General features: G+C 43.1%; 1 protein-coding gene across 1 annotated transcript in view; it reads left to right on the top strand.

Annotated features, from left to right (window-relative positions):
• Positions 1 to 11,353: 11,353 nt before the first annotated feature.
• Positions 11,354 to 20,995, top strand: part of atp8a1 (ATPase phospholipid transporting 8A1) — a 68,245-nt gene continuing 58,603 nt past the window's right edge. The window contains exons 1-3 of the mRNA XM_065011049.1: positions 11,354 to 11,392; positions 11,589 to 11,646; positions 17,542 to 17,662. Of these exons, the coding sequence (XP_064867121.1) occupies positions 11,354 to 11,392; positions 11,589 to 11,646; positions 17,542 to 17,662 (218 nt within the window). The remainder of the gene's footprint in view (positions 11,393 to 11,588; positions 11,647 to 17,541; positions 17,663 to 20,995) is intronic.

Here is a 20,995-nt window from a genome sequence, read left to right as displayed (position 1 = left end):
GCCAAAGTCGAGGATTGGTAGGATGGTCAGTTTTACAAGGGTATGTTTGGCAGCATGAGTGAAGGATGCTTTGTTGCGAAATAGGAAGCCAATTCTAGATTTAACTTTGGATTGGAGATGTTTGATATGGGTCTGGAAGGAGAGTTTACAGTCTAACCAGACACCTAAGTATTTGTAGTTGTCCACGTATTCTAAGTCAGAGCCGTCCAGAGTAGTGATGTTGGACAGGCGGGTAGGTGCAGGTAGCGATCGGTTGAAGAGCATGCATTTAGTTTTACTTGTATTTAAGAGCAATTGGAGGCCACGGAAGGCGAGTTGTATGGCATTGAAGCTTGCCTGGAGGGTTGTTAACACAGTGTCCAAAGAAGGGCCAGAAGTATACAGAATGGTGTCGTCTGTGTAGAGGTGGATCAGAGACTCACCAGCAGCAAGAGCGACCTCATTGATGTATACAGAGAAGAGAGTCGGTCCAAGAATTGAACCCTGTGGCACCCCCATAGAGACTGCCAGAGGTCCGGACAGCAGACCCTCCGATTTGACACACTGAACTCTATCAGAGAAGTAGTTGGTGAACCAGGCGAGGCAATCATTTGAGAAACCAAGGCTGTCGAGTCTGCCGATGAGGATGTGGTGATTGACAGAGTCGAAAGCCTTGGCCAGATCAATGAATACGGCTGCACAGTAATGTTTCTTATCGATGGCGGTTAAGATATCGTTTAGTACCTTGAGCGTGGCTGAGGTGCACCCATGACCAGCTCTGAAACCAGATTGCATAGCAGAGAAGGTATGGTGAGATTCGAAATGGTCGGTAATCTGTTTGTTGACTTGGCTTTCGAAGACCTTAGAAAGGCATGGTAGGATAGATATAGGTCTGTAGAAGTTTGGGTCAAGAGTGTCCCCCCCTTTGAAGAGGGGGATGACCGCAGCTGCTTTCCAATCTTTGGGAATCTCAGACGACACGAAAGAGAGGTTGAACAGGCTAGTAATAGGGGTGGCAACAATTTCGGCAGATCATTTTAGAAAGAAAAGGTCCAGATTGTCTAGCCCGGCTGATTTGTAGGGGTCCAGATTTTGCAGCTCTATCAGAACATCAGCTGAACGGATTTGGGAGAAGGAGAAATGGGGAAGGCTTGGGCGAGTTGCTGTTGGGGGTGCAGTGCTGTTGACCGGGGTAGGAGTAGCCAGGTGGAAAGCATGGCCAGCCGTAGAAAAATGCTTATTGAAATTCTCAATTATGGTGGATTTATCAGTGGTGACAGTGTTTCCTATCTTCAGTGCAGTGGGCAGCTGGGAGGAGGTGTTCTTATTCTCCATGGACTTTACAGTGTCCCATAACTTTTTTGAGTTAGTGTTGCAGGAAGCAAATTTCTGCTTGAAAAAGCTAGCCTTGGCTTTTCTAACTGCCTGTGTATAATGGTTTCTAGCTTCCCTGAACAGCTGCATATCACGGGGGCTGTTCGATGCTAAATGCAGAACGCCATAGGATGTTTTTGTGTTGGTTAAGGGCAGTCAGGTCTGGGGAGAACCAAGGGCTATATCTGTTCCTGGTTCTAAATTTCTTGAATGGGGCATGTTTATTTAAGATGGTTAGGAAGGCATTTAAAAAAAATATCCAGGCATCCTCTACTGACGGGATGAGATCAATATCCTTCCAGGATACCCCGGCCAGGTCGATTAGAAAGGCCTGCTCGCTGAAGTGTTTCAGTGAGCGTTTTACAGTGATGAGTGGAGGTCGTTTGACCGCTGACCCATTACAGATGCAGGCAATGAGGCAGTGATCACTGAGATCTTGGTTGAAGACAGCAGAGGTGTATTTAGAGGGGAAGTTGGTTAGGATGATATCTATGAGGGTGCCCGTGTTTAAGGCTTTGGGGAGGTACCTGGTAGGTTCATTGATAATTTGTGTGAGATTGAGGGCATCAAGTTTAGATTTGCAAATTATGGTGGAAAATAAGTATTTGGTCACCTACAAACAAGCAAGATTTCTGGCTCTCACAGACCTGTAACTTCTTTAAGAGGTTCCTCTGTCCTCCACTCGTTACCTGTATTAATGGCACCTGCTGTGCATATTCTAGTCTAACAGGTTAACTATGCCACTTTGTTTACTTTGTCTACATTCTCATCTCATATGTATATACTGTACTCGATACCATCTACTGTATGCTGCTCTGTACCATCACTCATTCATATATCCTTATGTACATATTCTTTATCCCCTTACACTGTGTATAAGACAGTAGTTTTGGAATTGTTAGTTAGATTACTTGTTGGTTATCACTGCATTGTCGGAACTAGAAGCACAAGCATTTCGCTACACTCGCATTAACATCTGCTAACCATGTGTATGTGACAAATAAAATTTGATTTGATTTATTACAGCACCTAAATGTTCAAAAAGGTATTTCTGCAAACAAATTGCATTTAGATAAAATATAACATATTTTTATGTTCAAATGCCTCCTGTGAAGTCGTAATGTTAGTCATATGCCCAGCTTTCTGAAACGGGTCCCAAATGCAATTTCTCCCGCGTTGGATACATCAGGTCGCAATTGTAAATGAGAACTTGTTCTCAACTTGCCTACCTGGTTAAATAAAGGTGAAATAAAATAAAATCAGTGCGCTTTTGAATTGGCGCCTTTTCCTAGACCATGTTGCTATTTTGCCTTGCATTAATTGTCTAAGAAAAGTGAGAAGAGTAAACCCCAACTTAATTAGGGTTATAATCAATAACCCGACTGTTAAATGTGCCTGACTTTATAAATCATCCATATATGTCTACAGAAATGAGACACATCCTGGTTCTGTTGCCTGAGGGTTTGTTTAATGGCCTACTGATTCCGTGAGCTCCAAGCCTTACGCATCCACAACATGTCGGATAAAGCAATTTCACAAATGCGGCTGTTTTAATCTTTGCTACGCTGTAATATAGGCTTTACACTTTTCCCCCCATTTAGAACACACACTCTGGTATTACTTATCATTTATTTAGTGTTTACACTGTTCCAAATTAGAAAATTAGAATATTGTAATCTTAACAGCACCTGTCACACATTAATGCGCATGCAGCGCTGGCTCTGATTAATCAAATCAAATCAAATGTATTTATATAGCCCTTCGTACATCAGCTGATATCTCAAAGTGCTGTACAGAAACCCAGCCTAAAACCCCAAACAGCAAGCAATGCAGGTGTAGAAGCACGGTGGCTAGGAAAAACTCCCTAGAAAGGCCAAAACCTAGGAAGAAACCTAGAGGGGAACCAGGCTATGTGGGCCAGTCCTCTTCTGGCTGTGCCGGGTGGAGATTATAACAGAACATGGCCAAGATGTTCAAATGTTCATAAATGACCAGCATGGTCGAATAATAATAATAAGGCAGAACAGTTGAAACTGGAGCAGCAGCACAGTCAGGTGGACTGGGGACAGCAAGGAGTCATCATGTCAGGTAGTCCTGGGGCACGGTCCTAGGGCTCAGGTCCTCCGAGAGAGAGAAAGAAAGAGAGAATTAGAGAGAGCATATGTGGGGTGGCCAGTCCTCTTCTGGCTGTGCCGGGTGGAAATTATAACAGAACATGGCCAAGATGTTCAAATGTTCATAAATGACCAGCATGGTTGAATAATAGTAAGGCAGAACAGTTGAAACTGGAGCAGCAGCATGGCCAGGTGGACTGGGGACAGCAATGAGTCATCATGTCAGGTAGTCCTGGGGCATGGTCCTAGAGCTCAGGTCCTCCGAGAGAGAGAGAAAGAAAGAAGGAGAGAATTAGAGAACGCACACTTAGATTCACACAGGACACCGAATAGGACAGGAGAAGTACTCCAGATATAACAAACTAACCCTAGCCCCCCGACACAAACTACTGCAGCATAAATACTGGAGGCTGAGACAGGAGGGGTCAGGAGACACTGTGGCCCCATCTGAGGACACACCCGGACAGGGCCAAACAGGAAGGATATAACCCCACCCACTTTGCCAAAGCACAGCCCCCACACCACTAGAGGGATATCTTCAACCACCAACTTACCATCCTGAGACAAGGCTGAGTATAGCCCACAAAGATCTCCGCCACGGCACAACCCAAGGGGGGGGCGCCAACCCAGACAGGATGACCACAACAGTGAATCAACCCATTCAGGTGACGCACCCCCTCCAGGGACGGCATGAGAGAGCCCCAGTAAGCCAGTGACTCAGCTCCTGTGATAGGGTTAGAGGCAGAGAATCCCAGTGGAAAGAGGGGAACCAGCCAGGCAGAGACAGCAAGGGCGGTTCGTTGCTCCAGAGCCTTTCCGTTCACCTTCCCACTCCTGGGCCAGACTACACTCAATCATATGACCCACTGAAGAGATGAGTCTTCAGTAAAGACTTAAAGGTTGAGACCGAGTTTGCGTCTCTGACATGGGTAGGCAGACCGTTCCATAAAAATGGAGCTCTATAGGAGAAAGCCCTGCCTCCAGCTGTTTGCTTAGAAATTCTAGGGACAATTAGGAGGCCTGCGTCTTGTGACCGTAGCGTACGTGTAGGTATGTACAGCAGGACCAAATCAGAGAGATAGGTAGGAGCAAGCCCATGTAATGCTTTGTAGGTTAGCAGTAAAACCTTGAAATCAGCCCTTGCTTTGACAGGAAGCCAGTGTAGAGGCTAGCACTGGAGTAATATGATCAAATGTTTTGGTTCTAGTCAGTGCTAAATACGGCTGCTAGAATCCTAACTGAAGTTTATTCAGTGCTTTATCTGGGTAGCCGGAAAGTAGAGCATTGCAGTAGTCTAACCTAGAAGTGACAAAAGCATGGATTAATTTTTCTGCATCATTTTTGGACAGAAAGTTTCTGATTTTTGCAATGTTACGTAGATGGAAAAAAGCTGTCCTTGAAATGGTCTTGATATGTTCTTCAAAAGAGAGATCAGGGTCCAGAGTAACGCCGAGGTCCTTCACAGTTTTATTTGAGACGACTGCACAACCATTAAGATTAATTGTCAGATTCAACAGAAGATCTCTTTGTTTCTTGGGACCTAGAACAAGCATCTCTGTTTTGTCCGAGTTTAATAGTAGAAAGTTTGCAGCCATCCACTTCCTTATGTCTGAAACACATGCTTCTAGCGAGGGCAATTTTGGGGCTTCACCATGTTTCATTGAAATGTACAGCTGTGTGTCATCCGCATAGCAGTGAAAGTTAACATTATGTTTTCGAATAACATCCCCAAGAGGTAAAATATATAGTGAAAACAATAGTGGTCCTAAAACGGAACCTTTGAGGAACACCGAAATTTACAGTTGATTTGTCAGAGGACAAACCATTCACAGAGACAAACTGATATCTTTCCGACAGATAAGATCTAAACCAGGCCAGAACATGTCCGTGTAGACCAATTTGGGTTTCCAATCTCTCCAAAAGAATGTGGTGATCGATGGTATCAAAAGCAGCACTAAGGTCTAGGAGCACGAGGACAGATGCAGAGCCTCGGTCCGATGTCATTAAAATGTAATTTACCACCTTCACAAGTGACGTCTCAGTGCTATGATGGGGTCTAAAACCAGACTGAAGCATTTCGTATACATTGTTTGTCTTCAGGAAGGCAGTGAGTTGCTGCGCAACAGCCTTCTCTAAAATTTTTGAGAGGAATGGAAGATTCGATATAGGCCGATAGTTTTTTTCTGGGTCAAGGTTTGGCTTTTTCAAGAGAGGCTTTATTACTGCCACTTTTAGTGAGTTTGGTACACATCCAGTGGATAGAGAGCCGTTTATTATGTTCAACATAGGAGGGCCAAGCACAGGAAGCAGCTTTCAGTAGTTTAGTTGGAATAGGGTCCAGTATGCAGCTTGAAGGTTTAGAGGCCATGATTATTTTCATCATTGTGTCAAGAGATATAGTACTAAAACACTTGAGCGTTTCTCTTGATCCTAGGTCCTGGCAGAGTTGTGCAGACTCAGGACAACTGAGGTTTGGAGGAATACGCAGGTTTAAAGAGGAGTCCGTAATTTGCTTTCTAATAATCATAATCTTTTCCTCAAAGAAGTTCATGAATTTATCACTGCTAAAGTGAAAGTCATCCTCTCTTGGGGAATGCTGCTTTTTGGTTAGCTTTGCGACAGTATCAAAAAGGAATTTCGGATTGTTCTTATTTTCCTCAATTAAGTTAGAAAAATAGGATGATCGAGCAGCAGTAAGGGCTCTTCGGTACTGCACGGTACCGTCTTTCCAAGCTAGTCGGAAGACTTCCAGTTTGGTGTGGCGCCATTTCCGTTCCAATTTTCTGGAAGCTTGCTTCAGAGCTCGGATATTTTCTGTGTACCAGGGAGCTAGTTTCTTATGAGAAATGTTTTTAGTTTTTAGGGGTGCAACTGCATCTAGGGTATTGCGCAAGGTTAAATTGAGATCCTCAGTTAGGTGGTTAACTGATTTTTGTCCTCTGGCGTCCTTGGGTAAGGCAGAGGGAGTCTGGAAGGGCATCAAGGAATCTTTGTGTTGTCTGTGAATTTATAGCACGACTTTTGATGCTCCTTGGTTGGGGTCTGAGCAGATTATTTGTTGCAATTGCAAACATAATAAAATGGTGGTCCGATAGTCCAGGATTATGAGGAAAAACATTAAGATCCACAACATTTATTCCATGGGACAAAACTAGGTCCAGCGTATGACTGTGACAGTGAGTGGGTCCAGAGACATGTTGGACAAAACCCACTGAGTCGATGATGGCTCCGAAAGCCTTTTGGAGTGGGTCTGTGGACTTCTCCATGTGAATATTAAAGTCACCAAAGATTAGAATATTATCTGTTATGACTACAAGGTCCGATAGGAATTCAGGGAACTCAGTGAGAAACGCTGTATATGGCCCAGGAGGCCTGTAAACAGTAGCTATAAAAAGTGATTGAGTAGGCTGCATAGATTTCATGACTAGAAGCTCAAAAGACGAAAATTTGTAAATTGAAATTTGCTATCGTAAATGTTAGCAACACCTCCGCCTTTGCGGGATGAACGGGGGATATGGTCACTAGTGTAGCCAGGAGGTGAGGCCTCATTTAAAACAGTAAATTCATCAGGCTTAAGCCTCTTTCTCCAGCTCCTTGTTATTATTATTTTGATCATCATTATAATAAGTAATGTCATTATAATTAGTAGGCTTATTATAGCAGCCTTCTATAAACACCAATATGCACGTAGCGCTTGATCCTTACCTTCCCTCTTTTTCTTGATCTCCAGTAGTTTCCACAAACAAGTCAAATTTCTTCCACACATCTTTCTTCCCCTTTCCCTCCTGAGCATTCTCCCATATCATGTTCATTTTTCACATCCTCTGCATCCATTTTGCTGTCACGTGTTCAGAGTTTATAACTAGAGCCCGACCGATTTATCAGTTGACCGATATTATCCTTTTACCAATGTATTTGTATCGGCGTTTAATCCATTGAAAATTACGGAAATAAAATGCTGAGAAAAAGCTTTGCTAAAAAGCCTTCCTTCATAGAATTACTTTTTCATGTATTTCTTTATTTGACCTAAAGAGGGTGCTCTTTTTATGGCTATATACCCATCTTGCCTTGATGTGCTACACTAAGACTGGACACTACCACCGTGCCAACGCAACTACCCCAGTAAGAGGGGAGAGTGAACTAACTTAGTCTTACTGCTTCTACGGCGAGTGCTGAGTAGATAGCAGCTTGCCAAAAATGTGCGCTGGTCATACTGTTATGTGAAGTGTCATGATCGGGTGTCGTGACAAACAATGGATGCTATGCCCGAATGTGAAGTAAGTGCCGTGCTAAGAACGCTCAACTGTGGTAATGTTAACGTTACAGCCCTTTAGTGAAGCCAGCGAAATCTGGTGTTATATTTGCTCTATGCAAAGGGAAATCCTCAACCTCTGTCATTCAAATGTTTTCAGAGCCACAAAAAAAACCTTTGCAGGTTACAAAGTAGCACTTCGTAGCTATGTTTTGGACGTCCCTGCGCTAAACCCTAACCGTAACACTTACCTAACCCGAACCCTTACCGTAACCATACGGAGGAAAGTTCCAAGGAATCGCAGATAGCAATGAGGCAATGCTTGGTGGAAGAGGCAACTACCAGAATTCAGTAGCAGTAGTTTGGGGAATATTCAGAGGTGGAAACCTTCCGTGGGAATTAACGGGAATATATGGGAATTAACCTAAATATATGCAAATTATATTACTATCATTGAAATGTAGATGTTTTTGCATTGGATTTATTTACCATATCATATGGAAACAAACCTTTTTACCTTGTCATAAGTAGACATAATTGCAAATAATTGAAATCCTTCCAATAGAAAAAAAAAACGATTTAGTTACGAATTTAACTTTAATTAAATGGGTTGACTCTTCTCATGGGATTATTTCACTGAACATCAAAAGGAGGGAATATTGAATGATTCTTAATGATCCATTGCATATCCCAGTAACGTTTTCAACATACAGTTGAAGTCGGGAGTTTACATACACCTCAGCCAAATACATTTAAACTCAGTTTTTCACAATTCCTTGACATTAAATCTTCGTAAAAAATTCCCTGTCTTAGGTCAGCTAGGATCACCACTTTATTTTAAGAATGTGAAATGTCAAAATAATAGTAGAGAGAATGGTTTATTTAAGCTTTTATTTCTTTCATCACATCCCCAGTGGGTCAGAAGTTTACATACACTCAATTAGTATTTGGTAGCATTGCCTTTAAATTGTTTAACTTGGGTCAAACGTTTCGGGTAGCCTTCCACAAGCTTCCCACAATAAGTTGGGTGAATTTTGGCCCATTCCTCCTGACAGAGCTGGTGTAACTGAGACAGGTTTGTAAGGCCTCCTTGCTCGCACACGGTTTTTCAGTTCTGCCCACAAATTGTCTATAGGATTGAGGTCAGGGTTTTGTGATGGCCAATCCACTACCTTGACTTTGTTGTCCTTAAGTCATTTTGCCACAACTTTGTCGTAGGTCATTCTTCCGAGCTGGAATCAGTGCAGTTTATCCTCCTTTTACTCAACTGTAGTAACACAGTTTTGCCAGAAAATAATCTAATCTTTCTGGTGTTCCTAAATTTTATGTGGTGCTTACGTTGTTATTCATTTTGTATTATTATACCTTTATTTCAACAATGAACACAGACTGAGACCAAGGTCTCTTTTATAGCTGGGCCCTGCTTATACATGTTAACACATACAGTTTCAGAAACTACACAAGACAAACAAAACGATCACAGATAACACAAATACAGCAGCAGATTGTTACATTTACACACAGGTTATTTCAGGTTATTTCCCTAACAGCACAAGAACAAAAACAGTTACAAGCAATACAAAAATAAAAATGCTCCAATAAATGTTTAAAATGGGCAACAGGGGGACAAGAGTCTCAAGTTTAAGTTTAGTCTGCAGGCTATTCCATAAGCAAGGAGCGTAACAGGAAAAGGCAGCCAAACCCAACTCTTTTGAAATCTCATGGGCCTCAAGTGTAATTCATGCTTGAGACCTGGTTTTAGGAATTATAATTCTAATGCTGATGAGTGATGATAAATAAGAAGGTAGTTTATTCAGAAGTGCTTTATAGACAAACACGAGAGCATGTTCTCGTCTCACGGACAGTGAAGTCCAACCCACATTTTGATATAAAACACAGGGGTGAGTTCTATAGCTAGTACCTGTAATAATAAGTGCTCAATGATAAGTAGCATCCAGCGATTTAAGTGCTGATGCCGTAGCATGCGTGTAGATAATATCCCCATAATCTATAACAGACAAAAGTAGCTTGCACCTGTAAGTCACTCTGGATATGAGTGTCTGCTAAATGACTAAAATGTAAAGTGAGGGGAGAGAGAAAGTGGGTGGAGAGAGAGATGGGTAGTTGGCAGTTCCTCTTCGTTTAATACTAATGATAGCCCACACACATAATTGTGTAAGTGCGGTTTCCGTCCATGGTGCTGTGTTTTGTGTAGGTTTATCTACTGTGCAGCTGAGGTTAATGCACCCCCTTAGGTCCACAACAGCACCACTGCACATCTCCCCCTCAACTGCGAGAGTAAAAGAGTCTTGTCCATGGGGTGCCATCCAGGTTATTGTGTTGTACCCACTGGAGCGTAGTAGGGGAGCTATTACCAGTGTGATTCCTGCTCTCCCCCTCTCCTCTCCACGTTGTGCAGTGTCACGGGGGAGCTGAGAGAGCTGTCTCCACCTGTCTGTCCACTCCACTGGCTGCTGGCAGTCTGGAGCGTGGAGGGAAATCCCTATCTCTGAGTAGAATGGAGAAGCCCTCATTCTCACTGGATAATCCCTAAAGCCCAAGGACGTAGCCTGGGACTGCATTAGAGCTGATCTCATCTGGATCCCGCAACACTAACAGATGTTCTTATGTACATTTGAAATCTAATCTAACACATGTTGTGTGCTTGTTAATTGGACGGGTATGGTACGGTGTTGTTGAGCTGACTAATGTGATTTGGCAGTGCCATTGGTGCGTAGCAGTAAGGGCTCTTTTACAGAGAGGGTAATTTAACTGAGGTGAGCAGAGGGGAATTGGATGGAGTGTATAGTTTCAAATAGTGATACTTTCAAATAATGAGTCGGGTTGAGAACTGGTGACAAGGTCACTAACCTAGATTATTTCAATATACATGACTGTGCTACAATTGAGGAAATGGAAATGACACTCCTTCACTACCTCTGCAAGTTGAGACTGACTCACAAAAGCAATGTATGAGTCACTATATTAAAGTAACAGTCCAGTGTTTCCAGAGTTCTATGAAATGGTTTTCCTTCCAGGTGTTAAGATGGCACCGTACCGGATGGCCGCCGTTTTGATGGCTCCGACCCAACTTTGCTTAAGAGAAATATCTATGTGAGAATGCTGTTCATTGACTACAGCTCAGCGCTCAACACCATTTTCTCTGCAAGCTAATCACCAAGGTTAGGACCCTGGGACTGATCACCTGCCTCTGCAACTGGATCCTGGACTTCCTGACGAGAATAGGCAACATCTCTGCCACGCTGACCTTCAACACGGGAGTTCCTCAGGGGTGTGTGCTTTGTCCCCTCCTGTACTGCCTGTTCACCCACGACTGCTTGGCCATGGACGACTCCAACACCAAGTTTGCTGACGACACGACGGTGGTAGGCCTAATCACCAGTGACAATGAGACAGCCAACAGGGAGGATGTCAGTGACCTGGCAGTGTGGTACCCGGATAACAACCTCTCCGTCAACGTCAGTAAGACCAAGTAACTGGTTGTGGACTATAGGAAACAGGGGTCGAGCGCGCCCCCATCGACTGGGCTGCAGTGGAGCGGGTCAAGAGCTTCAAGTTTCGCTGTGTCCAAATCACTAAGGACTTAAAATGGTCCACGTGCACAGTGGTGAAGATGGCACGACAGTGCCTCTTCCCCCTCGAGGCAGAAAAGGTTTGTGTCCAAATCCTCAAGTTATTGCAACAACACCGCCCTTAATCACATGGCGTGAGGGTGATGCGGCTAGCCCAGTACATCACTGGGGCTGAGCTCCCTGCCTTCCAGGACAGGTGTTGTGAAAAATGGTAATTAGGTGTGTTCAAAAGCAGCTTTTCTGTGTTGGAATGGTGTGAGCGTACCCCAACAACAGAATGGTGTGGGCGTACCCCAACAACAGAATGGTGTGGGCGTACCCCAACAACAGAATGGTGTGGGCATATGCCAATTTTAGTGGGGTAATATTTGATATGTCTGTATATACACTGAGTGAACAAAACATTAGGAATACCTGCTCTTTCTATGAAAGACTGACTAGGGAATCCAGGTGAAAGCTATGATGGATTTGACAGGTGACATCAATCCGTGTATATCAGGTATTCCCAAACTGGGGTACGCACAATGCTGTCGGGGGTACGCCAAATAAAAATGTGATTCACATTGTTAACAAGTAAAATATATACAAATATTCACATTTTCAAACCATTCCATTTAATATTTTCTAATGGGGATATACAGTTGAAGTCGGAAGTTTACATAGACTTAGGTTGGAGTCATTAACTCGTTTTTCAATCACTCCATAAATTTCTTGTTAACAAACTACAGTTTTGGCAAGTCGGTTAGAACATCTACTTTGTGCATGACACAAGTCATTTTTCCAACAATTGTTTACAGACAGATTATTTCACGTATAATTCACTGTGTCACAATTCCAGTGGGTCAGAAGTTTACATACACTAAGTTGACTGTGCCTTTAAACAGCTTGGAAAATTCCAGATAATGATGTCATGGCTTTAGAAGCTTCTGATAGGCTAATTGACATAATTTGAGTCAATTGGAGGTGTACCTGTGGTTGTCTTTCAGGGCCTACCTTCAAACTCAGTGCCTCTTTGCTTGACATCATGGGGAAATCAAAAGAAATCAGCCAGACCTCCACATGTCTGGTTTATTCTTGGGAGCAATTTCCAAACATGTTCATCTGTACAAACAATAGTATGCAATTATAAACACCATAAGACCACACAGCTGTCATACCACTAAGGAAGGAGACGCCTTCTGTCTCGTAGAGATGAACGCACTTTGGTGCGAAAAGTGCAAATCAATCCCAGAACAACAGCAAAAGACTGTGTGAAGATGTTGGAGGAAACAGGTACAAAAGTCTCTATATCCACAGTAAAACGAGTCCTATATCGACATAACCTGAAAGGCCACTCGGCAAGGAAGAAGCCACTGCTGCAAAACCGCCATTAAAAAAGCCAGACTACGGTTTGCAACGGCACATGAGGATAAAGATCATACTTTTTGGAGAAATGTCCTCTGGTCTGATGAAACAAAAATATAATTGTTTGGCCATAATGACCATCGTTATGTTTGGAAGAAGAAGAACACCATCCCATCGTTTCACTGCCTTAAAATAAACCAATGTCAAATACAGGTAGCCCAGTCAAACAATAACATCCAGTCACATTAATCGTTACTCTCTCGCGGGAATTCCAAGAGAATTCTCTTCGATTATAATCACAGCCGTATATATCCCCCCCAAGCAGACACATCGATGGCTCTGAACGAACTTTATTTAACTCTTTGCAAACTGGAAACCATTTATCCGGAGGCTGCATTCATTGTAGCTGGGGATTTTAACAAAGCTAATCTGAAAACAAGACTCCCTAAATTTGATCAGCATATCGATTGCGCAACCAGGGGTGGTAAAACCTTGGATCATTGTTACTCTAACTTCCGCGACGCATATAAGGCCCTGCCCCGCCCCCCTTTCGGAAAAGCTGACCACGACTCCATTTTGCTGATCCCTGCCTACAGGCAGAAACTAAAACAAGAGGCTCCCACGCTGAGGTCTGTCCAACGCTGGTCAGACCAAGCTGACTCCACACTCCAAGACTGCTTCCATCACGTGGACTGGGACATGTTTCGTATTGCGTCAGATGGAAATATTGACGAATACGCTGATTCGGTGTGCGAGTTCATTAGAACGTGCGTCGAAGATGTCGTTCCCATAGCAACGATAAAAACATTCCCAAACCAGAAACCGTGGATTGATGGCAGCATTCGCGTGAAACTGAAAGCGCGAACCACTGCTTTTAATCAGGGCAAGGTGTCTGGTAACATGTCCGAATATAAACAATGCAGCTATTCCCTCCGCAAGGCTATTAAACAAGCTAAGCGTCAGTACAGAGACAAAGTGGAATCTCAATTCAATGGCTCAGACACAAGAGGCATGTGGCAGGGTCTACAGTCAATCACGGACTACAAGAAGAAACCCAGCCCAGTCACGGACCAGGATGTCTTGCTCCCAGGCAGACTAAATAACTTTTTTGCCCGCTTTGAGGACAATACAGTGCCACTGACACGGCCTGCAACGAAAACATGCGGTCTCTCCTTCACTGCAGCCGAGGTGAGTAAGACATTTAAACGTGTTAACCCTCGCAAGGCTGCAGGCCCAGACGGCATCCCCAGCCGCGCCCTCAGAGCATGCGCAGACCAGCTGGCCGGTGTGTTTACGGACATATTCAATCAATCCCTATACCAGTCTGCTGTTCCCACATGCTTCAAGAGGGCCACCATTGTTCCTGTTCCCAAGAAAGCTAAGGTAACTGAGCTAAACGACTACCGCCCCGTAGCACTCACTTCCGTCATCATGAAGTGCTTTGAGAGACTAGTCAAGGACCATATCACCTCCACCCTACCTGACACCCTAGACCCACTCCAATTTGCTTACCGCCCAAATAGGTCCACAGACGATGCAATCTCAACCACACTGCACACTGCCCTAACCCACCTGGACAAGAGGAATACCTATGTGAGAATGCTGTTCATCGACTACAGCTCGGCATTCAACACCATAGTACCCTCCAAGCTCGTCATCAAGCTCGAGACCCTGGGTCTTGACCCCGCCCTGTGCAACTGGGTACTGGACTTCCTGACGGGCCGCCCCCAGGTGGTGAGGGTATGCAACAACATCTCCTCCCCGCTGATCCTCAACACGGGGGCCCCACAAGGGTGCGTTCTGAGCCCTCTCCTGTACTCCCTGTTCACCCACGACTGCGTGGCCACGCACGCCTCCAACTCAATCATCAAGTTTGCGGACGACACAACAGTGGTAGGCTTGATTACCAACAACGACGAGACGGCCTACAGGGAGGAGGTGAGGGCCCTCGGAGTGTGGTGTCAGGAAAATAACCTCACACTCAACGTCAACAAAACTAAGGAAATGATTGAGACTGAAAAACAGCTTCTATCTCAAGGCCATCAGACTGTTAAACAGCCACCACTAACATTGAGTGGCTGCTGCCAACACACTGTCATTGACACTGACCCAACTCCAGCCACTTTAATAATGGGAATTGATGGGAAATGATGTAAATATATCACTAGCCACTTTAAACAATGCTACCTTATATAATGTTACTTACCCTACATTATTCATCTCATATGCATACGTATATACTGTACTCTAGATCATCGACTGCATCCTTATGTCACTAGCCACTTTAACTATGCCACTTTGTTTACTTTGTCTACATACTCATCTCATATGTATATACTGTACTCGATACCATCTACTGTATGCTGCTCTGTACCATCACTCATTCATATATCCTTATGTACATATTCCTTATCCCCTTACACTGTGTATAAGACAGTAGTTTTGGAATTGTTAGTTAGATTACTTGTTGGTTATCACTGCATTGTCGGAACTAGAAGCACAAGCATTTCACTACACTCGCATTAACATCTGCTAACCATGTGTATGTGACAAATAACATTTGATTTGATTTGCAGTCATGTAGCTGCTGCTCATTCCGTTTGCTCGAAAATGGATGAAAGGTTAAAAAAAGTAAGCTGTTTCCTCGAGCACATCCAATGCTAACTCTTCAGTAATTCTACATTTGTTGTTAGCTCAGTTAGCATGGACACAGACAGTTGTGAATCTGATGCAGCCAAAGAGCTACTGCCCCCTTACCCGGGAAAGCACCGAACAAAAGACAGGGACGTTGGACCATTGAAGAGGCGCAAATATGATGAACTACATTCATTTGGGGTTCACTTATATTGGGAGTAGTGCCTTTACTCAGCCACAGTGTGTCATATGTGCAAAAGTACTCTCTCACAACTCAATGATACTTTCACTCTTACGCTGACATTTTAGAAGCAAAACATGCTAATTTGAAAAATAAGGGTTAGGGTTTTTTAGTTAGAATTAAGATGATTTTTGAGTAGTACGACATGTATAAAAGCAACAGATACCATTAATAAGAAGGGACTAGAAGCATCTTATAAGGTGAGCTACCGAGTGGCTAGGACAGGCAAGCCCCATACTATTGTGGAGGACTTAATTCTTCCTGCCGCGGACAATGCTAGAGGAAAAGGTCCCAAAAACTATACAGACAACGCTTTCATCAAACAACACTGTTTCACGACGCATCAGTGACATGGCAGGAGATTTTATGAAACAATTACTGCTTCGCATACAGGCCAGTGAATTCAATGTGTTATAGCTGGATGAGTCAACATAATTGGCGGGCCTTGCACAGCTCCTGGTATATGTCCGTTACTTTTTTGGGGGGTCAATTAAAGCACACCCTTCTCATTAACCTGTGAGTTATTCACAATTGTCTATGAACAAATAAGGTTTCATATGTAAGATGGTTAAATAAAGAGCAAATTGATTGATTACTTTTATATTATTATTTGTGCTCTGGTCATATAAGAGCTCTTTGTCACAACCCGGCTTGTGGGAAGTGACAAACTCACACTCATTCTTATGTTTAATAAATGTATCGTATGTGTGTGTGGCAGGCTTACAATGATGGCAATAAACAACATTTGAGTGCGCTGACCCTGGTGCTAGAAGGGTGTACGTAGCTGGAGGTTGAATGTTTGGGACTATAAAACGTTTGGGAACTACTGGTGTAGATGAAGGGGAGGAGACTGGTAAAAATAAGGATTTGTAAGCCTTTTTTAAAAAATTGTACCTTTATTTTACTAGTCAAGTCAGTTAAGAACAAATTCTTATTTTCAATGACTGCCTAGGAACAGTGGGTTAACTGCCTGTTCAGGGGCAGAACGACAGATTTGTACCTTGTCAGCTCGGGGATTCGAACTTGCAACCTTTCGGTTACTAGTCAAACACTCTAACCACTAGGCTACCCTGCCGCCCCATTGAGATGTTAATTGTGTATGTGTGCCATTCAGAGGATGAATGGGCCATACAAAAGATTTACGTTAAAATGTTAGTTATTTTGGCCAATCCTCTTGTGAATTGAAGGAAAATTATGAAACACAGAGACAAAAGATACATTTCTGTATTTTTTTATTATTTTTTATTAGTCCGTTTTTGGGGCTTCCCTCGGCACCCATGAATACACACCGCTGCATCCTACTAAATAAACATATTGTAGTTGTCTTTATTATTTTGAATTAGGTGTGTTCAAAGAATGGAAGTCAGTAGCTGACACTGCACTTACCTGCACACGTCCGTGTTTGTGTATGTATTTTTGCTTAGTGTCATTCTCTGCTCTTTTGTCTGTACTTAGCTTAGGAGGAGCCAGTTAATGTACCTGCGGTGTCTGATCCTCCTTAAGATGGCACCTTGAAGGGCCTTTGTGTAAGAGGCACTTTCTCTAGCCATAAATTCACTCTTCTGTTACACACACACACAGTGCCACCTGAGCTCATGCAGGATGGATGAGCCTCTAAAACAGTGAGAGAGTTGTCATTGACTCTGCCTTCTGCTGCCTGGACCAACTTTGTCATACTTTTTTCTTCTGTGATCTTATCCAAAAGTCTTCTGAGTGCTTTTCTTTGAGAACCGTAAAACCTTTTCATCTTGATGGTCCCTCTGCATCTTTGGTTGGATTCAGCACAGAGAAGAGCCATTATAAAAAAATCTATTCAAAGTACAGACTTTTGTTCCTTTTACTATGTCGCACACTGCAAATACTCAATATATGACTAGAGGGTGACTATTAAACGGTTGAAACTATCTGGGAAAATCTGGTGCTGAAAAGACTACAGTTTGTACATGTAGGAAATTAGTATTTTGAAACTCAATCTTTTGAATGTATTTTATTTTTCCCTTCTCTCTTCAGGGTACGAAAAGACAGAGGATACGGCAATCTCAGAGAAGACATCCTTAGTTGACCAAGAAGACGCACGACTGATATTCCTCAATCAGCCACAATTGACCAAGTTCTGCAGCAATCACGTCAGGTAAAACCTCTGTTCATCGGGTTGGCCTGTCATTCCATTGTTTGCCTGCAGAATGCTGAAAGTCAATAACTGTGACAATACAGTTTCCCGTATGAAAGGATAAAAATAGAAAGTGTTAGCTTATAGCTCTAGAGACCTACTAGAGTGACTTACAGGTGTTACTCATCTCGCGCAAAATATACCTTGACACAGGATGTTACATACGTTTCCTCACACAATGCTCCAGTGCTGCGATTCAAGGATGGCTGCATTTTATATCGTCAGATATTTACTTGGATGATAAACGTCTATTCAATTGGGTGCACGAAGCGCCATCGAGTCGCACTGCAGTACTTGACGTCTCCCTCTCTCCCCTCTCCCTCTCTCGGTCTCTCTCTCCTTCCCACCTGCCCGCTTTGCCCTGAGACACACCGTGCTGGGAGGAAAAAGGAACAATTTTTAAGTGTTGTCGCCACTTGACAAAACAGGGGAATGGTCCTATGTTAATGTGCCAGAGTTTAAATATGGGCTCGGGGTGATCTATAGTGGGGATGGAGGAAGGTCAGGCATTGTTGGTGTTTCATACTGGAGAGGGAATGCAAAACAACGACGCTGGACAGAGTGGAATCAGGTGTATCAAAAAGGCAGTTTATTGGTCAAAGATATCTTGTCCTGCCGTTTATCGTGCACGGACCTAAGGAATGTGACTCCTGTGAGGAGTCAGAATAATTAGGCTGCTCAGCCAGAGTTTACAGCAGAATGTATACACAGAATAATGTAGGTGGAGTCTCGTCGTGTTGATCTTCTGACTGGTCCTGAAGAGTTGGAGGCGGGCCTTGCTCTAGCCAGAGCGGGCCCCCTTGGTGCACAGCAAAGTCCATTGCTCTTGGCACCCGACCAGTAGGGGGGGGTAGAGTGTGTGTGTACAGTGCTTCATGAAATGTGTGTGTGTCAAGGAAACGTGGATATTGGTAATGTCTGCTTTAGGCTCAGGTGTTTCCTGTCTTTGCAGGAGTGCATGCAGGGTTCAATGCCAGCGAGATAGCTTGGCACTTCTAAGCTCATTAGTGTTGCAGGATGCTCTTTGTAGTTTTACAGGGGAGTAATATTTGCGTGATGGCAGCTGTGTGTCCTTCGGATAATCATGTTATTGCACACAGGCTCTAGACTTGGCTGAAGACACTGGGCCCAGAGTTATCTGAGGGCATCCGGTTTAACCAGAGCTTTGGTCTGCTAGTAACGCTTTATATTAGATTATTTATATAACAGCATGCAGTATGAACCAGACTCCCCCTATAGAAGCATCCAGCTTTTACACCCTGATAGGACACAAATAGGCCACTAGACAATCGGATAAGGTGCAAATCTTAATTTGATAAGGTAATTGTCTATTAAAAAGTGATGAATTGACAAAAATAAGATACTTATGAATACCTGATAATTCTCAGTGAAATCTGATGATAATTCATATGGGTCAATTATGGTGATTGAAGTGGTACTCTCAAGGGGTATGCGCTGGCGTGAGAATCTGTGCTGTTTTCGTCACGGCAAGCATTTTTTCTGTATCGACCTCCAGCAAATCTGACCTCTTTGCCTTTTAAAGAGATACTTCGGGATTTTGCCAATGATGACCTTTATCTACTTTCCTAGAGTCAGAAGAACTTGTGGATTTTTTTTATGTCTCTGTGTCAAGTATGACGGATGTTAGAGGTATTTTCCTTAACTAGCCTCAGTGCAATGACTGGAAGTCTATGGGTATCTGCTAACATGCTGGAGCTAGTTAGCGACTTCTTTCAAACTGCACGCAGAGACATAAAAATTGTACTCTGAGGAAATAGATAAAGGGCATTTGTGCGCAGGTGTAAATACTCATGGTGCGGCACAATAGTGCGGCCTTCCAGACCAAATGTGGCCCCCGGGGGGATGGTGCTAGGGGGTTCAAACCAATGATTTATATATACAGATGACTGATAGGGGGTGCTGTGTTGAATCCACTGTGCCTCCATCTTGACACTCCCCCAAAACTGTCAAAAATATTTTGTAATCTAAAGAAATGCATTTATTAATGTCTATTTGTTTTTGCCCCATGTATTTTTTTGTAATAAAAAAAAGTTGTGGGGTTCATTTTACTCTTGTAAAGTAAATACAGGGTCTCATTGCCAAAATCCCAAAGTATACTTTATTTTAGATTACTGTCCCCACTACAACAAAAAAATACTTAAATACATTTTGTCCTTGAAACATTTTAATTGAAATACTGTAGAATTCCATTAATTTCTATGGAGGACTGCTCCTACTGGAAAGTGCCAATATTGCTGACCGGTGGCTTCGAAGGCTCTCAATGGCCAATACATAGTTGATATACATAATTGTCAGAAAACAGATTCAAATATTACCAATCGCTGGTTCACTTTTTTTGTGTGCACCTTACGAAAATATGCAGTGCCAGACGTGTCCCCCTGCTTAAGCCAGTACATGTCCAGGCCGTCTGAAGTTTGCTAGATAGCGTTTGGATGATCCAGAAGAAGATTGGGAGAATGTCATATGGTCAGATGAAACCAAAATAGAACTTTTTGGTAAAAACTCAACTCGTAGTGTTTGGAGGACAAAGAATTCTGAGTTGCATCCAAAGAACACCATACCTACTGTGAAGCATAGGGGGGGAAACATCATGCTTTGGGGCTGTTTTTCTGCAAAGGGACCAGGACGACTGATCCGTGTAAAGGAAAGAATGAATGGGGCCATGTATCGTGAGATTTTGAGTGAAAACCTTCCATCAGCAAGGGCATTGAAGATGAAACGTGGCTGGGTCTTTCAGCATGACAATGATCCCAAACACACCGCCCGGGCAACGAAGGAGTGGCTTCGTAAGAAGCATTTCAAGGTCCTGGAGTGGCCTAGCCAGTCTCCAGATCTCAACACCATAGAAAATCTTTGGAGGGAGTTGAAAGTCCGTGTTGCCCAGCAACAGCCCCAAAACATCACTGATCTAGAGGAGATCTGCATGGAGGAATAGGCCAAAATACCAGCAACAGTGTGTGAGAACCTTGTGAAGACTTACAGAAAACATTTGACCTCTGTTATGGCCAACAAAGGGTATATAACAAAGTATTGAGAAACTTTTGTTATTGACCAAATACTTATTTTCCACCATAATTTGCTAATAAATTCATAAAAAATCCTATAATGTGATTTTCTGGATTTAAAAAAAATAATTTTGTCTGTCATAGTTGAAGCGTACCTATGATGAAAAATACAGGCCTCTCTCATCTTTTTAAGTGGGAGAACTTGCACAATTGGTGGCTGACTAAATACTTTTTTGCCCCCCTGTATACAGGGTAAAGTTGAGAATTT

This window comes from Oncorhynchus nerka, linkage group LG26, assembly GCF_034236695.1.
Source record: "Oncorhynchus nerka isolate Pitt River linkage group LG26, Oner_Uvic_2.0, whole genome shotgun sequence".
NCBI classification, from domain to species: domain Eukaryota; kingdom Metazoa; phylum Chordata; class Actinopteri; order Salmoniformes; family Salmonidae; genus Oncorhynchus; species Oncorhynchus nerka.
This window is presented reverse-complemented; position numbering and strand designations above follow the sequence as displayed.